Source organism: Bufo bufo, chromosome 9 (genome assembly GCF_905171765.1).
Source record: "Bufo bufo chromosome 9, aBufBuf1.1, whole genome shotgun sequence".
NCBI classification, from domain to species: domain Eukaryota; kingdom Metazoa; phylum Chordata; class Amphibia; order Anura; family Bufonidae; genus Bufo; species Bufo bufo.
Window position 1 is genome coordinate 17,057,902 of NC_053397.1, and position 26,938 is coordinate 17,084,839.

The 26,938-nt window shown below is 47.0% G+C and overlaps 1 protein-coding gene across 1 annotated transcript in view; it reads left to right on the forward strand.

The window, feature by feature from the left end:
• CELSR3 (cadherin EGF LAG seven-pass G-type receptor 3) overlaps positions 1-26,938 on the forward strand; it is a 106,647-nt gene that overhangs the window by 62,154 nt on the left and 17,555 nt on the right. The window contains exons 5-28 of the mRNA XM_040408714.1: positions 2,635-2,750; positions 4,343-4,431; positions 4,788-4,945; positions 5,250-5,413; positions 6,257-6,382; positions 6,674-6,843; positions 6,954-7,139; positions 10,028-10,138; positions 10,333-10,501; positions 11,864-12,005; positions 12,100-12,220; positions 13,406-13,589; positions 15,353-15,454; positions 16,209-16,223; positions 16,482-16,576; positions 18,586-18,795; positions 18,947-19,130; positions 20,628-20,777; positions 21,504-21,681; positions 21,960-22,127; positions 22,404-22,530; positions 25,499-25,705; positions 26,086-26,260; positions 26,346-26,458. Coding sequence (XP_040264648.1) covers positions 2,635-2,750; positions 4,343-4,431; positions 4,788-4,945; positions 5,250-5,413; positions 6,257-6,382; positions 6,674-6,843; positions 6,954-7,139; positions 10,028-10,138; positions 10,333-10,501; positions 11,864-12,005; positions 12,100-12,220; positions 13,406-13,589; positions 15,353-15,454; positions 16,209-16,223; positions 16,482-16,576; positions 18,586-18,795; positions 18,947-19,130; positions 20,628-20,777; positions 21,504-21,681; positions 21,960-22,127; positions 22,404-22,530; positions 25,499-25,705; positions 26,086-26,260; positions 26,346-26,458 — 3,460 coding nt within the window. The remainder of the gene's footprint in view (positions 1-2,634; positions 2,751-4,342; positions 4,432-4,787; positions 4,946-5,249; positions 5,414-6,256; positions 6,383-6,673; positions 6,844-6,953; positions 7,140-10,027; positions 10,139-10,332; positions 10,502-11,863; positions 12,006-12,099; positions 12,221-13,405; positions 13,590-15,352; positions 15,455-16,208; positions 16,224-16,481; positions 16,577-18,585; positions 18,796-18,946; positions 19,131-20,627; positions 20,778-21,503; positions 21,682-21,959; positions 22,128-22,403; positions 22,531-25,498; positions 25,706-26,085; positions 26,261-26,345; positions 26,459-26,938) is intronic.

The window sequence follows — 26,938 nt, forward strand, 5'->3', positions numbered from 1 at the left end:
GCATTGTGGGAGTTGTAGTTTTCCAACAGCTGGGGGGCCGCAGGTTGAGCGTGCCTGCTGCTAGAGAATTGATAGCTACACACTGAGCATGCTCGACCTACCAAAGGCTCAGAACTACAGGTCGATGCCACACAGTGGGTAGCAGAGGAAGAAAACTACTTTTATAACTGTTGAACGGTAAATATGTGAAGTTTACATTATAATAGGTAATTATTGATGATGAATTAGTCTAAAACATAAGTATATATTTATGGTAAGCGGAATACCCCTTTATATCAGCTTCAGTGTTATTTTTGTTCGATGTGGCGCCCCCTCTTCCCTGTAGTTCCTCTGCCCATAATACACACATGGGGCCCTCTGATCTAAAGGGGGGGGGGGGGTGATCTTCACTATTTTGGCGGTGTGGACAGCTTCAGAGTGGCCTCAATAATTCGGGAATGAAGGGGGAGGGGGGGGGGTGCACATAGGAAAAATTATACCAGAGGACTCCGTGGAGTGGCACTGATTGAGAGAGAAACACTTTTTTAAAAAATTTGGGTGACTGGTCCTCTTTAACTTGCACCTGTTTGACTTGCCTGGGGAAGGAGGGGTTCCATAAGGCTTCCCCTAGAATGAATGGAACTGGGGACAGCTGCTCCATTCTCCTCCATTATGTGCCAGCCTGTGGAACCTACCACCATGATTTATAGACCCGAGCCTCGATGGCTGGCGCTGATTGCTCCTGTAAAGCGTTTGGCAGGTATAAAGTATCATCGGCATCTCTGCCGTATTCAAGGTCGTATTCTACATTGTCATTTCTCTTCATAGATATTTATATCTGCTAATGACGCTCTTGAACCACTTGACCCTCTTAAGCAAAGCCATTAAGACCTCCGCACGACCCAGCGAAAGGATCCTGCTCAGTGTGATTATAGGAACTGAGCCGCTCCGCAGAAGGGAACGTTTCAGGCTGAAGGAAAAACATTAATTTCTTGTCAATGTCTCACTGCTTAATCCCCATAGAGGAACATTTCAATGAAAGGTCACGGTCCGTCTCCCCACCAGAGCGCAGTCCCCGAGGATGGATTTGGACATCCTCACTTTAATACCTTCCCATCTCCTGTGATTTTTTTTCCTGTGGTGAAAATTGTACTGAAATCTTTATAATATTGGAGACTATTATAAAGTGCACAGTCCGTAATGTATCAAGAATAGATCTACACACACAACAGGACATTGCCAGTGGCGGCATAATTACCATAGATCGAAATCTTACCAACAACCTGCAGGGCAGTAATTTAAACGGATGCTTATTGAATAAAAACAATACAAAAATGATTTATTCATTGGAAAAAAATAAATTATATACTTATCGTGAACTGAATCTGAGTTACATTCTGTATTATATTCCAGAGCTGCACTCACTATTCTGCTGGTGGAGTCACTGTGTACATACATTACATTACTTATCCTGTACTGATCCTGAGTTACATCCTGTATTATACTCCAGAGCTGCACTCACTATTCTGCTGGTGGAGTCACTGTGTACATACATTACATTACTTATCCTGTACTGATCCTGAGTTACATCCTGTATTATACTCCAGAGCTGCACTCACTATTCTGCTGGTGCAGTCACTGTGTACATACATTACATTACTTATCCTGTACTGATCCCGAGTTACATCCTGTATTATACTCCAGAGCTGCACTCACTATTCTGCTGGTGCAGTCCTGTATTATACTCCAGAGCTGCACTCACTATTCTGCTGGTGCAGTCACTGTGTACATACATTACATTACTTATCCTTATCCTTATTACTTATCCTTATCCTTATTACTTATCCCGAGTTACATCCTGTATTATACTCCAGAGCTGCACTCACTATTCTGCTGGTGCAGTCACTGTGTACATACATTACATATCCTGTACTGATCCTCAGTTACATCCTGTATTATACTCCAGAGCTGCACTCACTATTCTGCTGGTGCAGTCCTGTATTATACTCCAGAGCTGCACTCACTATTCTGCTGGTGCAGTCACTGTGTACATACATTACATTACTTATCCTGTACTGTACATACATTACATATCCTGTACTGATCCTCAGTTACATCCTGTATTATACTCCAGAGCTGCACTCACTATTCTGCTGGTGCAGTCACTGTGTACATACATTACATATCCTGTACTGATCCTCAGTTACATCCTGTATTATACTCCAGAGCTGCACTCACTATTCTGCTGGTGCAGTCACTGTGTACATACATTACTTATCCTGTACTGATCCTGAGTTACATCCTGTCTTATACTCCAGAGCTGCACTCACTATTCTGCTGGTGCAGTCACTGTGTACATACATTACTTATCCTGTACTGATCCTGAGTTACATCCTGTATTATACTCCAGAGCTGCACTCACTATTCTGCTGGTGCAGTCACTGTGTACATACATTACTTATCCTGTACTGATCCTGAGTTTTATCCTGTATTATACTCCAGAGCTGCACTCACTATTCTGCTGGTGAAGCAACACCTGTACAGCATTAGTGGTCTTGGTGTCTGTGTGTGTCTGGCATGGGAACATTAGAGTGCAAGCTTTATTGGCCAGGAACCTATGTGAATTAATGATTTTGCTTCTTTCCACCTACTTAGATTTGCCACCAAAGAGAAGAATGGCCTTTTGTTTTACAATGGACGCCTCAATGAAAAGCATGACTTCATTGCGGTGGAGATTAACGATGGACAAGTGCAGCTGAAATACTCCACAGGTCTGTTGTTCATGTTCTATCTGGTGCAAAATAGTTCACTAATTTTAATCCTGAGTTACATCCTGAATTATACTCCAGAGCTGCACTCACTATTCTGCTGGTGGAGTCACTGTGTACATAGATTACATTACTTTTCCTGTACTGATCCTGAGTTACATCCTGTATTATACTCCAGAGCTGCACTCACTATTCTGCTGGTGCAGTCACTGTATACATACAATACTTATCCTGCACTGATCCTGGGTTACATCCTGTATTATACTCCAGAGCTGCACTCACTATTCTGCTGGTGCAGTCACTGTGTACATACATTACTTATCCTGTACTGATCCTCAGTTACATACTGTCTTATACTCCAGAGCTGCACTCTCTATTCTGCTAGTGGAGTCACTGTGTACATACATGACATCACTCCAGTGCTGCATTCACAATTCTGCAGGCCTCAGACCTAAAATGTGCCAGCATTTCCTGCTTGTTCATTGTCTGCTCAGATGGAAAATGTTCTCTTTACTCCAGGTTCTAAAATAAAATGATCTGCCCCTCCCTCACTTGGGGTCGTCCTCTGCCGGACCCTCGGGACAGTACTAGGCCTTATTACCCCATCAGAACCTAGGCTCCCGGTCCTGCCCTGATTGTACTGCTGACTATTGCAATACAGTAACTCCAGGAATATTCTATTGCATTAGATACAGGGTGACAACCAGTCACGGAAGCTTTTACATTACCATCGCCGGCTGTCACCCCACTTCCCACATTTCCCTGCATGTCATATAGAACTGCAGAGCTACACTCCCCTCTTTGCCGCCCTTGTTCTTACTGCTCTGTGTCGGTCTTTACGGCCGGTCTGGCATTCTATTCATGAAACAGAGAAACCATTACTATAAGTGCCTTCAAGGTTGGGGATAACGACCCACAACAACCTCTGCAATTATCAGATTTCTGTGATCGCAGGGGGTTAAAGGTCTCTACTCTCATATGCCGCGGAGAGTAGTCCTCGGTGTCATTAATATTTCACGGTGTCAGATGTTGTAAACTCACTTTGGAAAGCATCCATAGCCCCGTCTGCCACATCCACCCACCACCAGGCCCCGACACAGATGTGTTGCAGAATCATGTCGATAAATGGCGCATTAGCGGCGGTCCGACGCGTCCTGTTTGCATGGCTTGTGTGTGAAGGAACCCCGGGCGGCAGATTGATGGCCCCCTTTAGATGCAGTAACCGGGGCCATAAATCTTCCCACATTGTGACAGCGAAGCCGCAGCCCCGACAGCCAGCAGATTTAGCTTTTACCTAAACCCTTAATTGCTACTTGCGGTTCCGGAGCTGCTGTGCGATAATGCAGAGCTGAGTGTGTCGCTAATGGACGACGAGACAAACACAACACGCTTTTATTAATTACACCTTGTTCTATCGCTTGATGGATGCTGGCGAGGTGGGACGAGCGCAGGAACATCTGCCCTTGTGTAAATGGGGGGTAATGGGCTCCGGCAGCACCTTGCATTAATTGGGCAGAATTAAGCAGTTGCACCCTCAGTCGTGGCGCTCGATTATATAAGATTTTTGATGGAAAGTATCATTGATTGATCCTTAGGAGAATCCAGCACCCTGGTGGCCCCCTACGTCCCTGGAGGGGTCAGCGATGGCAAATGGCACACAGTCCAGCTCCGCTACTACAACAAGGTAGGAACCACCATGGGGCCCATTCCTGGCCCCGCCGGCGGTATATGACTGATTCCATCTAATATAAATCCTTGAGTCGTCCTCATCCTATATCTGTCTGTAGGAAAGCTGGGTAACAACCAATATGGCTGCCATTGCATCTTTTCCGTAAGGCGTCCACAGATATCTGTTTGTAGTAATGCAGGGAATAGCCTATATGCCATTCAGGAGTCTGGAAAAGCTGGGTGGCTTCCCCCTTACTGGCTGCAATGGCCGCCATATTGGTGGCCGTCTTGCTCGACAGGATAAGACAACTCAAAGTCTTGTATTTACTATATATATATATATATATATATATATATATTATTTTTTTTTAGCCTAAGAGGGGATCTATGGGGGTGGCCCAGGGGCCCTCGAAGGAGAAGGTAGCCGTGCTGGCGGTGGATGACTGCGACATTCCTGTGGCCTTGAAATTCAGCAGTGAGATTGCAAACTACACGTGTGCGGCTGAGGGAGTCCAGTCCAGTTCCAAAAAGTAAGTAGAAGGCTGATGGCGGGGGCGATTCTGGGACCCCCGTATGTCTACTCAGGGACTAATTGTATGTCTGTGGGATTCCAGTAGCCTAGCTGCCAACAGTCCTGAATTTGCAGGGACTGTCTCTAATTTTCTGCAGATTCGGGCTGTCCTTGGTTGGGGCTCATGTAAACCTCACCCATAAATGTGTATCCCCTCTCAGTTTGGGGGCATCCCAGGGGGTGTGATACTTGTCCCTAATTTACCAAGTGCGATGTTGGTAAGTATGCAGTGACATGGCCTTCCTCCTCCTTTACCCTTGCAGGTCCCTGGATCTCACAGGTCCTCTTCTTCTGGGCGGGGTCCCCAATCTCCCTGAAAACTTCCCAGTGACCCACAGAGAGTTCATAGGATGTATGAAGGATCTGTACATCGACAGCAGAAAGCTCGACCTGGCGTCATACATAGCAAATAACGGGACCTCTGCAGGTAGGACGCGTGCGGTGGATGCATGTTCGGATTTTCCTGGCCTCGTCTTGACCGCTCGCCATGTTAAGATGGCCGTAGACGTGAAGCAGATGTTAGCTTAAAGCAGGGATGCTCAACCTGCGGCCCTCCAGCTGTTGCAAAACTACAGCCCCCTGTATGCCCTAATAGCTGTAGGATGTCCAGGCATACTGGGAGTTGTAGTTTTGCAGCAGCTAGAGGGCCGCAGGTTGGGCATCCCTGGCTTAAAGGGGGATTCCCATTTGGTGGTGGTCTGACCTCAGGTCTGATTCCGCACCTCGCCTTTTTTCCCGCGGCACCCCGGCCTCCCATTGTGCAGGGGAACCACGGCACAACCCCATTCAAGCGAATAGGACTGTGCTGCAGTGTGGTGTCCGGAAGGGCCACTGTGCAAGTAAAAGCAGCCCTGAAGACCCTTCGTTCTCAGGATCAGTGGGGTCCCAGAGGTCAGATCCCCACCAATCACATCCTACCATATGTCATTACTTTATATGATGGGAATAACACTTTATCCCCATCTCTCCCTTTAGTAACTGCAGAAACATGTTATTTCTAGGGAAGGATGTAGATAAGCGGCGGACGGGCTTCTATGGCGCCGCTTATCTGTGGAAACAGTAGGATTAGATGGGTTAAAAATTTTTGGGGGGCTGTCTCTATGATTGCAGCGATGTCTCATCAGAATGTGCGGGATCTGCTGACGGATATCTCATGGCCAACTTTATGAACAAGGCCACATAAACGTCGGACTACAACTCCCAGCCGTGTCCCCTTTTTACAAAACCCATTGCATTCCGGTCCCTAACGTCTGTGTTCTTGTTTTCTCAGGGTGTAATGCAAAGCAGTCGTTTTGTGACCCTAAACCATGTAAAAATGGAGGCAGCTGCACATCGGGCTGGGGCACGTACACCTGTGATTGTCCATTGGGTTTTGGAGGAAAGGACTGCAATATCGGTGAGCGCATGAATGTTATATGGATTTTTACGCTTGTTTTTCCTTTTTTTTTTTAAACCCTTAATAGAAACACACCTGGAAATCTTGTTTGTGATCACATGGAAGACGGAAATTAATAAATGAATAAGATTATTTGTATCTACATAATAAAGCGTGCTGAGCAGGAAGTAGAAGAAATCTGCCGCCCTCTAGTGGCCTTTCAATGGAAGGGCAGCTCTTGGTTACATTTTTTGTTGTGTATGTAACAGAAAAGCTAATAAAAAAAAATATACTAAAACTTTGTCTCCTTAGCAATGCACCATCCCTATCACTTCAACGGGAGCGGAGTTCTGTCCTGGGACTTTAAAAATGAAGTGAAAATCTCCATTCCCTGGTTTATGGGCCTGGCTTTCCGAACGCGCCGAAATGACGGACTGCTGCTGCAAGTGCACGCTGGCCAGTATACCATCATCCAGTGCCAGGCAAGTATACATCTCTTATCTCCTGGCTGCAAGGATCAAATTGCTTCTTCTCTGGGGCTTTTGCATTTACTGAAGACTAGATTGTATGATTTTTATACTTTTCCTTGCAGCTGGTTTCTGGACACGTCTCGTTCTCGGTCAGCCGAGGTTCCAGCAGATCCTCCAACCTCCTGTTGGACCAGATGCAAGTGAATGATGGGAGGTGGCATGACTTGCAGATGGAGCTACGCGATGTGCGGAGCGGACGGGAAACCCGTTATGTTATCAGCATCAACTTGGATCATGGGTTTTACCAGGTACTCATGGCCTTATACCTTAGTATAAAATACCCTAGATATACATTAGGCCTCATGCACACGACCGCTGTTCGAGTCCGCATCCGAGCCGCAGTATCTGCGGCTCAGATGCGGACCCATTCACTTCAATGGGGCCGCAAAAGATGCGGACAGCACTCCGTGTGCTGTCCGCATCCGTTGCTCTGTTCCGTGGCCCCGCAAAAAAAATAGAACATGTCCTATTCTTGTCCGTTTTGCGGACAAGAATAGGCATTTCTACAATGGCCCGCAAATTGTGGAAGGCACACGGGCGGCTTCCGTTTCTTGCGGATCCGCAGTTTGCGGACCGCAAAAAACGGAACGGTCGTGTGCATGGGTATAGAGGTACTCCGGACAGAAACCATGTGAAATAGTATATGAAGGAATTGCATTCTAAGCGATTTACTTTGTATAATGTTATTATGTCTTGGAGAAATTCCAAAAATAACCATAGAGATATGGACAGCAGTGCCCTATCCTGATCAGTACATTGCACCCACCGCAGAGAGCAAGCCTATCACACCTGTCATGGCGCCCGTAGACGGTAGCACGCAGTGTGATATCCCCACAGCTCTGCCTACCTATGATTGGAATCACTCTTATAACATTATATTAGGCCATTGCTGATAATACAATACTGGATACCCAGATACCATACACCCACACCTTAGGCCTGTGCACTAGCTTAAGGCCTCATGCACACGACCGTATTTTTTTGCGGTCCGCAAAAACGGGTTCCGTTTTGCCGTGATCCGTGACCGTTTTTTCGTCCGTGGGTCTTCCTTGATTTTTGGAGGATCCACGGACATGAAAAAAAAGTCGTTTTGGTGTCCGCCTGGCCGTGCGGAGCCAAACGGATCCGTCCTGAATTACAATGCAAGTCAATGGGGACGGATCCGTTTGACGTTGACACAATATGGTGCAATTTCAAACGGATCCGTCCCCCATTGACTTTCAATGTAAAGTCAGGAGTTAATATACCATAGGATCGGAGTTTTCTCCAATCCGATGGTATATTTTAACTTGAAGCGTCCCCATCACCATGGGAACGCCTCTATGTTAGAATATACCGTCGGATTTGAGTTACATCGTGAAACTCAAATCCGACAGTATATTCTAACACAGAGGCGTTCCCATGGTGATGGGGACGCTTCAGGTTAGAATATACTAAAAGAACTGTGTACATGACTGCCCCCTGCTGCCTGCCGCCCCCCCCCCCCCCCCCCCCCTCCCTCCCCTGTAGTTAACTCGTTGGTGGAGAATGGGCCCCTCCTCCCTCCCCTGTAGTTAACTCGTTGGTGGCCAGTGGGCCTTCTCCCCTCCCTCCCCCTCCTAATTAAAATCTCCCCCCTATCATTGGTGGCAGCGGAGTGTACCGATCAGAGTCCCAGTTTAATCGCTGGGGCTCCGATCGGTAACCATGGCAACCAGGACGCTACTGAAGTCCCGGTTGCCATGGTTACTTAGCAATTTGTAGAACCATTATACTTACCTGTGAGCTGCGATGTCTGCGTCGGGCCGGGAGCTCCTCCTACTGGTAAGTGACATGACTCTGCCTTGGCCGATACACTGTAACAAACTCTCATCTGTATTAGGCCTATTGCACACGACCGTATGGCTTTTTCAGTGTTTTGCGGTCCGTTTTTCACGGATCCGTTGTTCCGTTTTTTGTTTCCGTTGTGTTTCCGTTTTTCCGTTCCGTTTTTCCGTTCCGTTTTTCCGTATGGCATATACAGTATACAGTAATTACATAGATAAAATTGGGCTGGGCATAACATTTTCAATAGATGGTTCAGCAAAAAACGGAACGGAAACGGAAGACATACGGATTTTTTTTTGCGGACCCATTGACTTGAATGGAGCCACGGAACGTGATTTGCGGGCAATAATAGGACATGTTCTATGTTAGAACGGAACGGAAAAACGGAAATACGGAAACGGAATGCATACGGAGTACATTCCGTTTTTTTGCAGAACCATTGAAATGAATGGTTCCGTATACGGACCGTATACGGACCGTATACGGAACGCAAAAAACGGCCAGTAAACGGGGGGAAAAAACGGCCGTGTGCAGGAGGCCTTAGTGGGTGGTGAGAATAACTGCTTTTAAAGTCACTGACTAGTTTTATTCACTGACAGCAAGCAGAAGAGTAGCAAATAGTGAGGAATTAAAACACAACGTATGTTGTCATCATACAGTGACTATATCTTATTAATATAAATCTGTCACCAGCGACCTCCCTGTAGAACTATTTACATAAACACGTAGATTAAAATCCTGTTTTTCTTTTGTTGATCTGAGTCTCCATTCCAGAGTTCTGACACTTTTTTCTTAATATGCAAATGAAGCCTTTGGTGCAGTGAGGGCGTCACCATTGCACTTGTTGCACCCAAGCTCTGCCCCTCCCTCACTGCTTTGCCATTGCCTGGTCCTGTCACTCAAAGCGGTCAGTAATGGGCCGGCCACAGAAAGGAGCAGAGATTCAGTGCAACAAGATGCTTTCATTGCACCAAAGGCTTAATTTGCATATTAAGAAAAAGTATCATAACTCTGGAACGGAGCCTCGGATCAAAAAAAAATAAAAATTGTGTTAATCAAATGAACCCCAGCTATGTGTCTATGCAGACAAGTGGGATAGGGAGGTCGCTGGTGACATCCAAAATATAACCCCCGGCCTGCTATTGGCTGCCGGATGTGGCAGGGAGATGCAGTGGCGGCTGTGCGGGGATATGGTGCTATGCGGGTGCCGGAGAGCAGGTAAGTATAATGTATATGAGGGGCTCGGGCATTGTGGGGCACGTTTTATACTTTGGTTAACCCCTTTAAGAATCATATAAGCGATGATTTTTTTCTTCTTCTAATTTTGTAGGATACTGTCAATGTGGGGAGCGAACTTCATGGACTGAGGGTTAAGCACCTTTACGTGGGCGGAGTTCTGACCGCTCAGGGGGCACAGAATGGTTTGGAAGGCTGTATACAGGTGAGGACTATTGGTATAGCCGCCATTGCCAGAAATCCTTCATCTGCACCATTGTTCTTAACCTTTTATAATTTGTTTAATGTGAGGTCATAAGATAAATAAATGTGGAATTCCCCTTTAAAATAACTTCCCTACTGAAGCCTATTATCCTCTACATATGGCACCGATCACCAGAGTTGTTATTGCACTTTCAGGGGCTGCACCTCGGAGACACCCCCAGCGGTATCGTCTTTCCCAAGCCGACAAACCTCTTGAATGTTAAAAATGGCTGCAATGTCACCAACATGTGTGATCCTAACCCCTGCCAGGTGAACAGCTCCTGCGTGGACACGTGGCTGGGCCATGTCTGCGTCTGTCACCCAGGTATGTACAGTATTACATTATAAACGTCTTTTTGAAGCATTTTCTTCCCTTTGCCATCTGATAAAATCCTGTCCGCAGCTGCCACTAGGTGGAGCTCACCGCCTGTTGATTTATTTAGCTCCCATTGAACAAATCCCTGTATGCAGGGAGCTCCCCCTAGTGGTGGCTGCAGGCTGACAGAATGGTATCATGTTACTCTATGGCTGTGTAAAGGCAAGCAGGGGATTTGGAACTCTGTATCAGAAAATTCAGCTTTATAGCCACTTTACCATATTGGAGGATTGAATTTCGAGCTGTCCCCTGATATTATTATTATTATTGGAGTCCCTTCCTTTCCATGCAGAGGTGGGTCCAATAGTGGTCTGCCCGATATTCAGGATCCTTACAGCTGTCCTGCAGATGCTGCCGGCAGTATACGTACTGTTTACAGCAGACTGGAGTGTAAAAGCGTTCTCATATTCATTGTCACGGTGCGTTGGGAACATGACAACACTTCCTGAAAGAACCCCATCCACACAATGAAGGCAGCCATAGACAGCACCTGAATTCTGTTGATGGCACCTGCGGGGAAGATGCACAGAGTTTGGCTAAGGGAGCGCTATACTGAAGGGGTTTTACATTGTATAGAGCAGGCATCCTCAAACTGCGGCCCTCCAGCTGTTGCAAAACTACAACCCCCAGCATGCCCTATCAGCCTACAGCAGGGCATTGTGGGAGTTGTAGTTTTACAACAGCTGGAGGGCCGCAGGTTGAGGATGCCTGGTATAGAGAATAGCTCTTCAACTTTCTAATGTACTATGGGCCAGATTTATCATTAGGTCAGGTCAGAATAATGGAGTGAAAAAGTCCCAAAAAAGTCCCAAACGCTAAAACTGCGCACAAATTTGCGACTTTTTTCTGCTCTGCACTATGCTCGCCAGTTTTCTGAAAGTGGGCGTGTCTTCTTATGTAAATGAATCTCTAGACAGATTTACTATTGGGACTATTTAAAAAAGTCGCAAAAAAGTCCCAATTTCTCTCCAGTGAGGACCATGCTTATCTTATGAGTCTTTTTAATAGAACATGCGACTTTTTCATAAAAACGTGCGACTTTTTCGTAAAGATGTGCGACTTTTGTAAAGCTGCTTACTGACGGATAAACTGCTACCGTCAAACCACATTTATTACAGTCTTAAAGGGCCGATCATAAATCTGACTTGGCTAAAACTGACTTTAGCCATATGTTAAAGTGGAGTGAGCTGTCAGAGGAATGATAAATCTGGCCCTTTGTGTCTAAATTCCTTACCGTTTTCAAAATCTCTGCTTACCGTCAGTGAGTGGAAATATTATTGGGTGATAACGGGCTCCTATTTGTCCACACAGGATTCTTAGGAGACAACTGTGTAGATGTTTGTCAGATCAACCCCTGTGAGAATAAAGGATCGTGCACTCATCGTGCAGACCACCCCCTTGGTTATACCTGTGAGTGCTCAGGGCACCATTTTGGAAGATACTGCGAGCACAGGTAAGAATTAGGAGACTGGAATAAGGGCATGGCGATCGTTAAACCGACTTGACCTCTTTTATATGGTATCGGCTGCTTTCTGCTTGCCTTCTAGAATGGATCATCAGTGTCCTAAAGGCTGGTGGGGGAATCGAACCTGTGGACCGTGCAACTGTGATGTCAATAAGGGCGTCGATCCCAACTGCAATAAGACGAATGGGCAGTGCCACTGCAAGGTAAATGGAAGACGCCACAAACGGCTTTAAATGCAGTATCTTATAATATTATAGCTAACTTAAAGGGGTTGTAAGGGACTAGACAAACATGGCTGCTTTTATCGAGAAACAGCGCGTCACCGGTCCACGGCTTGCGTCTGGTATTGCAGGCCAGCTCCATTGAAGTAAATGGGACTGAGCTATAATCCCAGCCACAACCCATGGACCGGTGTGGCACTGTTTCCTGGGTAGGGATCTGGACAATCGCTTTAAAGGGGTTCTGCACTTTCACTTAACTGATGATCTATCCTCTGGATAGATCATCAGTTTCTGATCGGCGGGGGTCCGACACCCAGGACCGCCGCCGATCAGCTGTTTGAGAAGGCAGCGGTGCTCCAGCTGCGCCGCGGCCTTCTCACTGTTTACCGCCGGCCCACTGACGTCACGACTAGTATCAACTAGCGTGGGCGGGGCTAAGCTCTGTTCACTTGAATGGAGCTTAGCCGTGCCCACGCTAGTTGATACTAGTCGTGACGTCAGTGGGCCGGCGGTAAACAGTGAGAAGGCCGCTCCGCTGCCTTCTCAAACAGCTGATCGGCGGCGGTCCCGGGTGTCGGACCCCCGCCGATTAGAAGCTGATGATCTATCAAGAGGATAGATCATCAGTTAAATGAAAGTGCAGAACCCCTTTAAGTTTAATTCAGATATAATATATAATATATAAAATATCAGGTCAATCTCTTTGATCATCTGAACCAATACGATTGTTACCAATATATATGAATAAAAAATTGAGAACACTTTGGACCACCCAGAATACCCCTAAAGTGACCCAGAACGCCCACAAAATGGCCACTTTTGGAAAGGGCTGACATAAGACCCACCTCTTTTGTGGCCCAGATTGTTGGCAAATATGACCAATACTTCCCAACCCGAACTTTTACCCTTTGGACAACCCCTTCCTATGGTATCCCTATCGATCCCGTCCCCTCTGCTGCCAGTCCAAGTATACATCCTCACCGCCACCTTTCCTCTGCATGTGCATTTTGTCCCTTGAGGGGGCATGACCCAGTCTTAAAACCCCCAGTTCCCAGGCCTTACAATGGTGATATGCGCTACGCCTATGGTAGGCACTGACGGTATATATGGTGTGACGGTTTAGAAATGGACCGGTATATAAATACATCCTCTTCTTTCACGCCGTAGGAGTATCATTATCGCCCTAAAGGAAGCGATGCATGTTTGCCCTGTGATTGTTACCCCATTGGATCCTCTTCGAGGTCATGCGATCTGGATACCGGCCAGTGCTACTGTAGACCCGGAGTGATCGGACGCCAGTGCAACAGCTGCGACAGCCCGTTTGCAGAGGTCTCGCCCAGTGGTTGTCAAGGTGAGATCCCAGGGATGCAGACGTATTGAGGAGGTTCAGGTCATGGGAGGCGATGTGCTGCTGGGATACCGCCAGGCCCGCCACCACCAATTACCCATTATCCTTGTATCCTGCTAATTGATTTAAGCAGAGCAGACATCGTGTCCTGGATGCAGTGAACCATCCCTACATCAGTATGTAATAATATTCCCGGATAGACGGGATGCAGCTTCTCAGTGGAAAATGTAATTAGAAATGTTATATCGCCTTCTTATGCAGTGCCGTGTACTGGAACATTAGGCCTCATGTTTCACCTAGCCTGAGAAAACCTTTACAGAACCTGAGAACTGTTGACCGCGGGATGTGAATAAGCCCCAATACTTATAGTGGATGTGGTCGATCTTAAACACCCAGCTTTTCAAAGGCCCTGAACAGCAAATATGGGAAGAATGTGGAACTCTGAATGGTGCACAGTTAGGCCCCTTGCAGACGAGCGTGTCCGGATAAGGTCCGGATGTGTTGCGGGAAACCCGCGCGAGTAGGTACGCAATTGCAGTCTGTTTTTATCGCGCAGGTGCAATGTGTTTTGCACGCGCGTGATAAAAAACTGAATGTGGTACCCAGACCCGAACCTCTTCACAGAAGTTCGGGTTTGCGTTAGGTGTTGTGCAGATTTTATTATTTTCCCTTATAACATGGTTATAAGGGAAAATAATAGCATTCTGAATACAGAATGCATAATACAATAGCGCTGGAGGGGTTAAAATTTTTTTTAACTCACCTTAATCCACTTGATCGCGCAGCCGGGATCTCTTCTGTCTTCTTCTTTGAGGAATAGGACCTTTAATGACGTCACTGTGCTCATCACATGGTCCATCACACGATCTTTTACCATGGTGATGGATCATGTGACGGACCATGTGATGAGCGCAGTGATGTCATCAAAGGTCCTTTTCCTGTGCACAGCAAAGATTAAGACAGAAGAGATGCCGGCTGCGCGAGCAAGTGGATTAAGGTGAGTTAAATTATTTATTATTTTTTTTTAACCCCTCCAGCGCTATTGTACTAAGCATTCTGTATTCAGAATGCTATTATTTTCCCTTATAACCATGTTATAAGGGAGAATAATAATGATCGGGTCCCCATCCCGATCGTCTCCTAGCAACCGTGCGTGAAAATCACACCGCATCCGCACTTGCTTGCTGATGCTTGCGATTTTCACGCAGCCCCATTCAATTCTATGGGGCCTGCGTTGCGTGAAAAACGCAGAATATAGAGCATGCTGCAATTTTCACGCAACGCACAAGTGATGCGTGAAAATCACCGCTCATGTGCACAGCCCCATAGAAATGAATGGGTCCGGATTCAGTGCGGGTGCAATGCGTTCACCTCACGCATTGCACCCGCGCGGAAAACTCGCTCGGCCTTTTTCACGCGTCAGTGAGTTGTGTGCTGTCTGTGGTTTCCATGGATCACACACGTATACATACCGTACACTTTAAGTTCAGTGGTTTCCCCATGACGCCACGGAAGCATGCCCTATTTTTGTCTGTGATTATGGATCCCTCGCGCACACGGACTGAAAGCCACGGACACGACACGGAGGCCATCTGTGTTTAGCCTGTGGTTTTCCCGGATCATTGCTAGAATATGCGTTGTCAATTAATTTTCAGTCTAGCCGTGTCCGTGGAATATGGATCAAGGCGCTCTCTCCCCAAGGAGAGATAGTACCTCCCAAATTCTGGAAAGTCTATTGTCCTCACCAGTGTCCTTCTGCTTTGCAGTTATTTATGACGGATGTCCAAAAACATTAACTTCAGGCGTTTGGTGGCCCAGGACCAAGTTCGGCCTCCCGGCTGCTGTTCCCTGTCCAAAAGGTTCCCTAGGTAAGTCATCTAATGTGTCTGTGCTGGAAGGAATGATGCAAGCTGTCACGTCATCTCGTCTCCCCACTAGCAGACTGAAATCCTGCCACCCCAACAAGTGCGCTCTCATCAGACAGATTGCTCCATGTTAGCAGCCCTCCAAATATTTCCAGAATCATGGCAGGCGCTTTGCTGAGAATCGTTAAACATTGCCGATCGCTGCCCACCTTGTTTATACCCGGCCTGTCACTCGGCTGTCAGGGAGCTGGAGGGAAGCCTGGTGGCTCGTCAGCCTTCAGATGTGTGAGGCGCCAGGTAGTGCCCGATGCTTCCTCCTAATGTTGTATGTAGGTCAATGCCTACAACTTTTATTTTTTCACGATTTAAAATTTCTGCAGCCGGTTCTTACGCCAAGTATCAGTAGGGATAATTTGTGATCAACATGAATCCTTTGGTCCTTAAAGGGATTGTCCGGGATTTTAATATTGATGACCTATCTTCAGGATATCAGGTCGATGGGGGTCAGACACCCGGAACCACGGCCACTTTAAGTTCCCAGTCCGCCCTTCTTCGGGTTATTATAGGTCCATCCGTTTCTTGTCTTGTTTTAGTTCACTGTAGTTTTTCATGCCTTTATATACGGTATATTTAAAGTGACAGGAGCCGTTATGCTATGTTTGTAGTGAGCGTGTGCACTCGGGGTCATCATGTGGTTTTAATGATATTTTTTCCTCCCTTGTTTCATCCTGTGCCCCGTTTCCTTTCTGTCACGCAGGTGTAAGGGGCTCAGGTGAGGATTTTGAGTTGACCCATTGCCCCTCTCCTACATGTGCTTTATGTGATTTGACTCCCCTTAGCTGCACCCCTTCCCTCTGCCTGACCAGCCATTCCTGCACCTCTGACTGATCCCAGCTGCCTGCGCCAGTTCTGTAATACACTGCCGCATACCGTATGCCCGATCCTGCCTGGGATACCGCTTGCTGTGTGTTGCTCCCTGTGTAGTCCCCTTCTTAAAGTCACCCACGTACACGGTATGTCTCACTAACAGGAGCCGCCATACGACACTGTGATGATGTGAGGGGCTGGGTGGACCCGGACCTGTTCAACTGCACCTCCCCGGCGTTCACAGAACTGTCTGCGTTGGTAAGAAATGCAGTTCTACTATATTAGGTTGACATAGAAGATCCGGATTACTTGTTCTTGCAGGTTATGTCTATTGTTCTCTGTTATCAGTCAGAAGAGGAGCCGACTGCAGAGCCATTCCTAAAGCTGCCCATGCGCATTAGACTAATGGCCGACATCTAATATGTATGGGGGTTAGCGAAGCCCCCCAAACAGCAGATGTTGGGGGAGATAAGTTTCGAGCTCTTGGATTTCAATATGCCCGATCCTTTAGGCTACATTCACACATTTATTTTACCTGCCGCCACAGGTCCATTTTCAGGGCCAGTTGAAGTCAATGGGGCTATTCACATGTCCTATTTTTGTCCATTTTCACATCCTGATGGTTCCCATTGAAATCAACGGGGCCTTTTTTAAGGCTGTCTAGACAGGAGCAAAAGTCGTTAAAAAAGGGTACACACTAGAGAAAAATTGCATTTTAGGGGGTTAAAAATATTAATAATTACCTCATCCAGTTGCACGAGCAGAGACAGTTGCTCCTCACTTGATGCAGAAGGACCTGCGCTCCCAGCTTGATGACGTCACCATGTTCTCTTAGCGTGATCCTTCAGCAGGTCCTTCTGCATCAAGTGAGGAGCGACTGTTCCTGCATGTGCAAGTGGATGAGGTGAGTCATTTAACACAAGCAGAACTGGGGGACACTAATGTGAGCATTTGTCACAGTGGGGGCACTAATGGGGGCATTAATAGTACTGGGGGGAACTAATGGGGGCATTATTTATACAGCGAGGGCACTGTGGGAGCCATAATTTATACTGGGGGCACTATGTGTCCAGTGGGTATTAGCTATACTAAGGGCACGGCAGGGGTTGGAAAGTTTAAAGAAAAGCCAATGAAATTCATCCGTTTTTAATGGTTATTTTTAACAGCAATTAAAAAACGGATGCCAGAAGGATGCAAAACAGCCGTTAAAAATAGACAGACAGCAAGAAAACGTATGCACATGTGGCTTCAAAATGGCCGTGAAAAACTGACAGTGTGTCCATTTTAAGTGCCTGTCGTGAATGTAGTCTGAATGTAGAATGTTTTTACGGACGATAAGGCTACTTTCACACTGGCGTTTCTGGGTCCGCCTGTGAGATCCGTTTCATGGCTCTCACAAGCGGCCCAAATCGGATCAGTTCAGCCCCAATGCGTTCTGAATGGATACGGATCCGTTCAGAATGCATCAGTTTGGCTTTGTTTGATCTCCGTTGTGTTTTTTAGACGGTCACTAAAACGCAGCTTGCAGCGTTTTGGTGACCGTGTGACGATGCAGAGCCAAACGGATCCGTCCTGACTTACAATGTAAGTCAATGGGGACGGATCCGTTTTTCACTGACACAATATGGTGCAATTGAAAACGGATCCGTCCCCCATTGACTTTCAATGTAAGTCAAGACGGATACGTTTTGACTTAGACTTTTTTCTTTAGATGAATAATGCAAATGGATCCGTTATTAACGGATACAAGCGTTTGCATTATCGGTGCGGATCCGTCTGTGCAGATACAAGACGGATCCGCACCAAACGCGAGTGTGAAAGTGGCCTTAGCCACCAGAGGTCATACACAGTGAAAAGCTGACACCAAGTGATTGCTCGCCAACAGCTATCTCTCCTGACTCCCCCATACACATACTTGTCGCATGTATGTGTCGTCCATGGGGGGAGAGGAGAAAGCTTTCACCTGATCCTTTAACTCCTCAATTCACCTGTCACCGGAGAATTGGGAGCCCCTCCTGCACCATTTTTGGCAGGTTCAGCCAATACGCTTAATGTGTCTGTGGCCTTATCTCTCATGTCCCCATTCAGAACACATACATATTTCTATTTTCCATATCTTCTGCCATATTGGAAAGCCGTGAAGAAGACGCCGTTCCAACCACCCGTTCATCATTATAAAGGCGTCCGTAATAAATAATAATATCAATGAGTAAACGTTATGGTCCCTTTAAGTAAAAACTTGACCCATATTTCTTTCCCCTCGACAGTTGGACAGTTTAGAGAGAAACGAGACAGAACTGAATACCATCGAGTCCAAGAAGCTGTCTCTGCGTCTTCGCTCCGTGACAGAGCACATGGACCAGTATTTCGGGAACGACGTCCACATAACCTACCGCCTGCTGTCTCTGCTCATGCAGTTTGAGAACCGACAGAAGGGTTTTGGGCTGACGGCCACACAAGACGCCCAGTTCACGGAGGTGAGATGTAGTGCACAGACAGGCCTCGACCCAGGGCCGACCAGCAGTCATTACAATTTTGAGTGCAGCTCTGCAGGTGACTGGAGTATAAGGAACGCTGAAATTCCACACATCTATTATAATAACCATCATTTTTTTTGTCCTCTCCAAGAACCTTCTTCGCACAGGAAGCTCCATCTTAACTCTGAGTAACAAGGAGCATTGGGAAACGCTCCTGCAGAATGACCGCGGCAGCGCAGGGCTCATGGACCTGTTTCAGCAATATGCCAGCACCCTCGCCAGGAACATGAAACTTACCTACCTGAACCCCGTTGGCCTGGTGACCCCTAACATTAGTAAGTACAAGCAATATGTGTAAGGAGATTTTAAGAGATCCCGCTCACCATTCTTTATATTTCCATTGGTCCCTCTTGTGTATCCACTGCTTTCACGAGGTTAATATAGCATTTTATAATACATTGTAAGGGCACATTAACACAACAGTGGGGGGGGGGGGAAACAACCGTTAAAAACAGATTCACTGTCAGGTTTTCATGGCCATTTTGCATCAGTCTGTGCATCGATTTTCTGGCCCTCTATCCATTTTTAAAAAGGCCATTAAAATGGATGGATTTAATTGGCTTTATTTTACATCCAAACCCCTGCAGTGCCCCCAGTATAAATAATCCCCCCCCATAGTGCCCCCAGTATAAATAATCCCCCCCCCCATAGTGCCCTCAGTATAAATAATGCCTCCCATATAAATAATGTCCCCCATAGTGCCCCCAAGTACCATATATATATTTGCTCCCCATTGTACCCCCAGTAATCTAATGATGCCTTCAAAGTACTCACCTCATCCTCTTGCACGCGAGGGAGCACTTGATCCACCCTGGAGGCAGCAGGACCTGACGCTCCCAGTGTCATCGTGACGTCACATCAAGTCCTGGTGTCTCATCAAGTGTTCCCTAATGTGCAAGAGGATGAGGTATTTTTTTAACCCCTGAAAGGCCCTAGCATACCTGTATTTAATAACAGCTAAGTTACGTTCACATCTGCGTTTTCAATTCCGGTTTTGTCCAGGATTAAAACAATGTGGCTGCCTTCTTCCAGAAACAGCACCACGACTGTCCATGCGTTGAGTCTGGTTTTGCAGCTCAGCTCCATGGCAGTAAAAGGGATGGAGCTGCAGTACCACACACAACCTGCGGACACATGTGGCATCTTTGGTGGAAGACAGCAGCCATGTTTTTCTAAACCCCCTTTAACTCAGAGTTCCTTAATAAGATATTTAAAAGTGAATTTTCTGAACCCAATGACCCCTTTAATATTAGTATCATTATAGTATGTACTGGAGGAGGAGAACCTGAGAGGAGAATCTTCCCGTATAAGTGTTTATTGAAACTTTTCCCTAACTTTATTACATGAATCATGTGGGTAAGTGGCGAAAGAAATCGGTAAAAGTTACTTTATTGTTCCTGTTAGCGAGTTAAAAGTGAGAATCCCTGCCTGTAGATCTGACCTTATACTGATATGATGCGATTTGGGAAGCAACTCAATAAGAAAGTTCATTAAGTAGGATGCGGGATGGCGCCCATCTCCGAATCCCTGGCGCCGGAGGAATCTGCCAAATGGCATAAACCTCAGTACATCTGACACTTTTCCAGCCGCTCGCTTAGAGGAGGAAGAAATGTGAATTAAATGTGATTAGTTCCGTTTTCTGGCTGCCCGCACCGTGCTCCCGCGTCTGGAGATATTGTGGGTTTGCAATTATTGCTAGACATTCATCACAACCTCAACCAGATTGTGCAGAGAAGCTCCTGAGACTCCGCTGTTTCCTTTCCTTGTGACAGTTGTTAATATCGAGCGAGTGGATAATCAGATCCTGGAAAGAAGACATTTTCCCAGGTATCACAGCAGTCTTTTCCGGGGTCAGACTTCCTGGGATCCTCACACTCATGTGGTGCTGCCCGCCTCGGTCCTCGAGCCGCCCAAGCCGGAAGGTAATGTGACCGTACGATACCTCTGTGTAAATGGCAGTCTATTATACCCACCCTAATATCCTGTTCAATACGGGGGCGGGGGGGGGGGGGATGTGCAAAGCAAAATGCACTCAAATACGACACAAATTGTGCAAAAGAAATTGGTGTCCATGCCGTGTATACTTCACTAGACGGCCTGTATGCAGTATTATGGTGCAAAATGTTGGCGCCAAATTTATACACTTATTAGTGTGTGCGCCACCGGTAGATCTGTAAGCGCTCGTTCACGCAGCACATTTCCATGCCAAAACCCCCCTCCCATTGCCGTCAATGGAGAAGATCCACGGAAGGGACACGACCCTTCTTGGGGAGGAAACTTCCAGAAGCTGCAGCGGGGGTCAATTTCTGTCCAGGCCAATTCTTTTTAGTGACAACAATTATGGCCACCATTACAGCTCCCTCATGAGTTGTCACCCAGCTTTTCATACTTTTGAACTGCAGATCTCCCCAGTCAGTCTGTGCCACGTCCCCCGCTTCCATAGTGCGGTATGTTCTGGCAGATTATACACGCAGGGCGCTGGAAGATCCGCCGCACTGCTAGATCCTTATTGCTTAGTGCATCCCACTTATTTATTTTTTCTGTGTTCTCGTTCTTTTCTTTATTCCTTTATCTTCTATGGTGTACAAACAAGTACACCCTGTATATGGACGGGAACGTACCCATAAATGATTCCGATTTTATTTCAGTGCCACCCACAATTGCTGCGTCTCCAACCAGCCCCGCAACCAGCAACCTTACCACACCTGTACCCCCAGCAAAAAGAGTCATCCCAGAACCTGCGCCAACCATACTCATTCTCATTGTATACCGCACCCTGGGTGACCTATTGCCAGCACGTTACCACACGGAGAAAAGGAGTCTCAGGTGAGCCCTCTGGTCTTCTGACTAAGAGTAAAAAAAACAAGGTAGAATCCTGCCGTCCATGTTGCGCCTGATATTGGTTCCCTCCTTAACTGTTCTTTTCATTATATGACTATAGGTCAGAGCAAGCAACTATTAACTACCAGTCTGCTTCCTGCTGCTAGCGGATGTCAACAACCCCAAGCAGGAGCTGACATGCTGGGAGTTGTAGTTTCACAAAACCTGGCACAGGTTGCAGATCACATGATAACTAGTACTACAAGGTTTGTGTGTTTTTTCAGGCTCCCTAAGAATCCGGTGATGAATACCCCCATCGTGAGCGTGTCCGTTCTCAGGGACCAGTCCTTTATCCGTGGGGATCTGGAGCGGCCACTGATATTAGACTTTCAATTGCTGGAAACGGTGAACAGAAGCAAACCCGTCTGTGTGCAATGGAATCACACGACCCAGTACGTGCAACATTTCTAATAGATAGATAGATAGATAGATAGATATGAGATAGATAGATAGATAGATAATAGATAGATAGATAGATAATAGATAGATAGATAGATAATAGATAGATAGATAATAGATAGATAATAGATAGATAGATAGATAGATAGATAGATAGATAATAGATAGATAGATAGATAATAGATAGATAGATAGATAGATAGATAGATAGATAGATAGATAGATAGATAGATAGATAACATCATTTCTCACATCTCTGTATCTTTCAGATTGGAGCAGCCGGGGAGCTGGACGGCCAAGGACTGTGAGCTGATCTTCAGGAACACCACACACGTGCGCTGCCAGTGCTCCCAGTTTGGCAGTTTTGGAGTCCTTATGGATGGTTCTCATCGAGAGGTAAATGTACCAAATGCTGGTTCTTATACAGTTCCTGCAGCTTTCTGTAATATGTGACTGTTTAGAAGCCATATAAGTGTAGGATGGGAAAGCATGCCAACCTCGGTGCCTCTACATAACTTCGGCAATCCACCACCAGCCATAGGGGATATTAAGACCAACATCTAAAATGCCGGTCATAGTAAATGTGCCCCTATGATCTGCAGTTGCGGTGGAACTCCATAACCCGGGATGCTGTTATTATCTCTCTCTCGCTATATATATATCTATCTGTAGTGCTCCAGTACCTGTGTGACATTTGTAAGTTCTCCATGTTTCCACGTGGGTTTCCTCTCTCCATACTGACTGTCCTCCATGGCGATTAAACTTTAGCTGTAATCCTTGCAAGGCCTCCTGCACACGACCATTCTGTGCACCCGTGGCCGTTGTGCCGTTTTCCGTTTTTTTTCGCGGACCCATTGACTTTCAATGGGTCCGTGGAAAAATCGGAAAATGCACAGTTTTGCAGCTGTATCCGTGATCCGTGTTTCCTGGCCGTGAAAAAAATAAGACCTGTCCTATTTTTTTCACGGTCAACGGTTTGCGGACCCATTCAAGTCAATGGGTCCGTGAAAAATCACGGATGCACACAAGATTGTGATCCGCGTCCGTGATCCGTGTCCGTTTTTTCCTATCATTTCAATGGCAAACTTGACTTAGATTTTTTTTGTTCATGTCCGTGGATCCTCCAAAAATCATGGAAGACCCACGGAAGAAAAAACGAGCACGGATCATGGTACAATGGAACCACGTTTTGCGGGACGTTAAAAAATACTGTCGTGTGCAGGAGGCCTAATACTGGGCATCACGGACAGTGCAGTTTCTAGGTAAAATTTCTCTCAGGGCAAGTGTCAAAAAAACTCCCCCCCCCCCCCCAAAAAAAAACTGCTCGATAAAATCATATCAGAAGAGTACTTGCAACCGTCTCACCATATATATATATATTTTTTTTTTATGCAAATTGCGGGTCCACAACACACCCGCCCGACACCCCTATAGAAATGCCTATTCTTGTCCGCAGCTGCGGACAAGAATAGGACATGCTCTATCTTTTGCGGAGCTGCGGACCCATTGTGGATGCAATTGCGGATGCAGACAGCACACTGTGTGCTGTCCGCATCCATTTCGTCCCCATAGAGAATGAATGGGTCCGCACCCGTTCCGCAAAATTGCGGAACGGATGCGGACCCATTTTGCGGACGTGTGAAATGGAGCCTAACCCCTACACAGTGTAGCGGTATACTGTATATTGTGTGGCACAGTGTAGGCTATGTGTGTATAACATAAACATATTTCACATGAAAACTTACAATTACTTGGCTTGGCCCTTGGGGGTCTCGGACACCACTTCCACACTTTGGCCGGGGGTTCGGCGGAGCTGATGGGTTTTATCCTAATGAGAAAGATTTCATAATAAGGATTAATGGGCAGAGGGATAGCAGAGCAGGGAGAGGCTGGTGCTGCTACTAGGGGGTCATACCATGGGGGAGTAATAAAGCCCACCATAATGTCCCCCCCAGTAGTAATAATTCTCCTTATAATGTGCAAAACATACTGTAATGCCCCCAGTTGAGCTAATGTTCCCATAATGTGCCAATATAAAATACCCCTTCTCAGTGCCCCCGTAGATGACCCCATAGTGCTCCTCTCCCCCCTTCGCCATAGTACCCACCATAATGTGTCCCCGTATAAAATGCCCCTATACAGAGCCCCCATATAAAATACCCCTTCTTTTCAGCCTATGTAGATGTCCCTATAGTGCCACCCATAGATGCCCCCCAATCATGTACCAGTAAGATGTGCCCCCAAATCATGTGCCAGTAAGATGTTCCCCCATAGAGGCCCCCCAATCATGTGCCAGTAATAAGAGCCCCCCACCATCATGTGCCAGTAGCCCCCTTTTCATGTGCCAGTAGCCCCCATATCAAGTGTCAGTAGCCCCCCTATCAAGTGTCAGTAGCCCCCCTATCAAGTGCCAGTAGCCCCCCTATCAAGTGCCAGTAGCCCCCTATCATGTGCCAGTAGCCCCCCTATCAAGTGCCAGTAGCCCCCTATCATGTGCCAGTAGCCCCCCTATCAAGGGCCAGTAGCCCCCCTATCATGTGCCAGTAGCCCCTCTATCATGTGCCAGTAGCCCCCCTTATGTGCCAGCAGCCCCCCTTATCTGCCAGCAGCCCCCCTTATGTCTGTGCCAGCAGCCTCCTGTTTGTGCCAGAAGCCCCCCTTATGTGCCAGTAGCCCCCCTTATGTGCCAGTAGCCCCCCATATGTGCCAGCAGACCCCCTTATGTCTGTTCCAGCCCAGCACCCCCCCTTATGTCTGTGCCAGCCCAGCAGCCCCCCTTATGTGCCAGGATTGTCATTTTTACATATAAAAAAATAATAATAAACTTATACTTACCTCCTCCAGGATGCGATGCAGGCCTCTTCCGGGATGTGTCCCTCGCTGGCTCAGGCAAAGCGATGACGTCATCGCGCCGCGACCGGCCTCTGATAGGCTGCTGGCCTAGTGCTGGCAGCCTATCAGAGGAACAGGGAGGGGACACACCTCTCCCTGCCGGCTGCCGCATTACAGACATTTGTATCGCCGTCCTGAGGACGGCGATACAGATGAGATGACTGGAGATGAGTGAGCGCTTCCACAATGGAAGCGCAGCGCTCATCTCCTGCTGTGCCCTGCCGGCGCCCCCCTTCTGACAGCGTGCCGGCGCCCCCCTTCTGACAGCGCCCCGGGCGGCTGCCCGGCCCGCCCGCCCCAAGAAACGGCCCTGATCACGGAGTACACGGAGCATAGAAGCGTTCCTCCTGCAGTTATATAACCAATGAACCTCTCAGTGGCTTGTAATAGTCTTATAACGTACAGTGGGGGTAGGGTACATTGTGCCACGTATAATGTATGTGATTTTTTTTTCTCCTTTTGGATGAAACAGCGAATGGAGGGAGATCTGGAGACCCTGGCCGTTGTCTCTTACACCTGTGTGTCCATCTCGCTGGTGGCTCTGCTGTCTACGTTTGCGATCCTGACATCTCTGAAGGGGATAAAATCCAACACCCGGGGGATCCACTCTAATGTCGCCGCTGCGCTTTTCTTCTCTGAGCTTGTGTTCCTATTGGGGATCAACAGCACGGAAAACGAGGTAAGAAGATGGCGTTTACCCTGTAGACCTTATGGCATCTCCTGTAGATAAATCTCGGATAGATGACGGTCTCACCTCTGGGGTACCTTCACTTGTCGGGTCAGGCTCTGGTTCCACCAGCTGATGTAGTTGCTGTGAATGGAGGGGTAGGACATGCACTACCTCCCTTGGGGGGTTGTCACTCAGCTTTCCCAGACTCCTGAATGGCAGACCTTGTTATGCATGGATATCTCCCACCTGTCATTGCTATTCAGGACTCTAGGAAAGCTGATTTGACCCCTTGGAAACTGTAAAGCAGCCACCCAGCTTTCTCAGAGACGGATATGGAGCAGGACACCATAGTAAATGACTTGTTCTGTTCCCTTGCCTTCCTCTCTCAGTTCCTCTGCACGGTGATCGCCATCCTACTTCATTATTTCTTCCTGTCGACGTTCGCCTGGTTGTTTGTGGACGGACTCCATATTTACCGCATGCAGACGGAAGTCAGGAACGTGAACTACGGGGCCATGAGGTTTTACCACGCCATCGGTTGGGGCGTCCCAGCCATAATCACCGGTATGTATCTCATCATGTGAGGGCAAATGACAGGGGTTTAAAGGGACACGTTTGTCCAAATTGTATTAAATGCCTTTCTTCTCAGGTTTGGCCGTGGGACTTGACCCCGAAGGTTATGGAAACCCGGACTTTTGCTGGATCTCCATCCATGATAAACTTGTGTGGAGCTTTGCTGGACCGGTCGCTATTGTCATTGTGGTGAATATTCCTCCATTACAAATAGTCATTTGTCTCCATTTTGTGGTTTTTAACCCATCATTCAGATACATTCAGGAATTGTGGCATCTTGTGCACAAACTTTGGAGGTTTTTTTTCCAATTTATCGACTCCACAAAGATAACAGTAAAGTACTGCATTCATAAAAAACTAAAATATTTTTCAAAAATCCCTTAAAAAATGGGAAGAATTAAAATCAACCAGGAGCCTGTAAAGTATCTAATACACAGTGGGGAAGGCAGGGTCCTCCAGTAGTATATGGTCAGGTGAAGCTCCAGTAAAACTGGTCGCTGCTTTCTACAAAAGCAACACATTAGTCTCCTGAAATACTCTGCGCTGCTGTGGGGACTGTCTGTCTGTGACCTCTTACTTGCCTCCATTACCCTTTCCCGCATCATGCCGCTGCTCGTTTTGTATACTGTATAACCAACCCGTCCCTCACTAACATCATCACATACATGA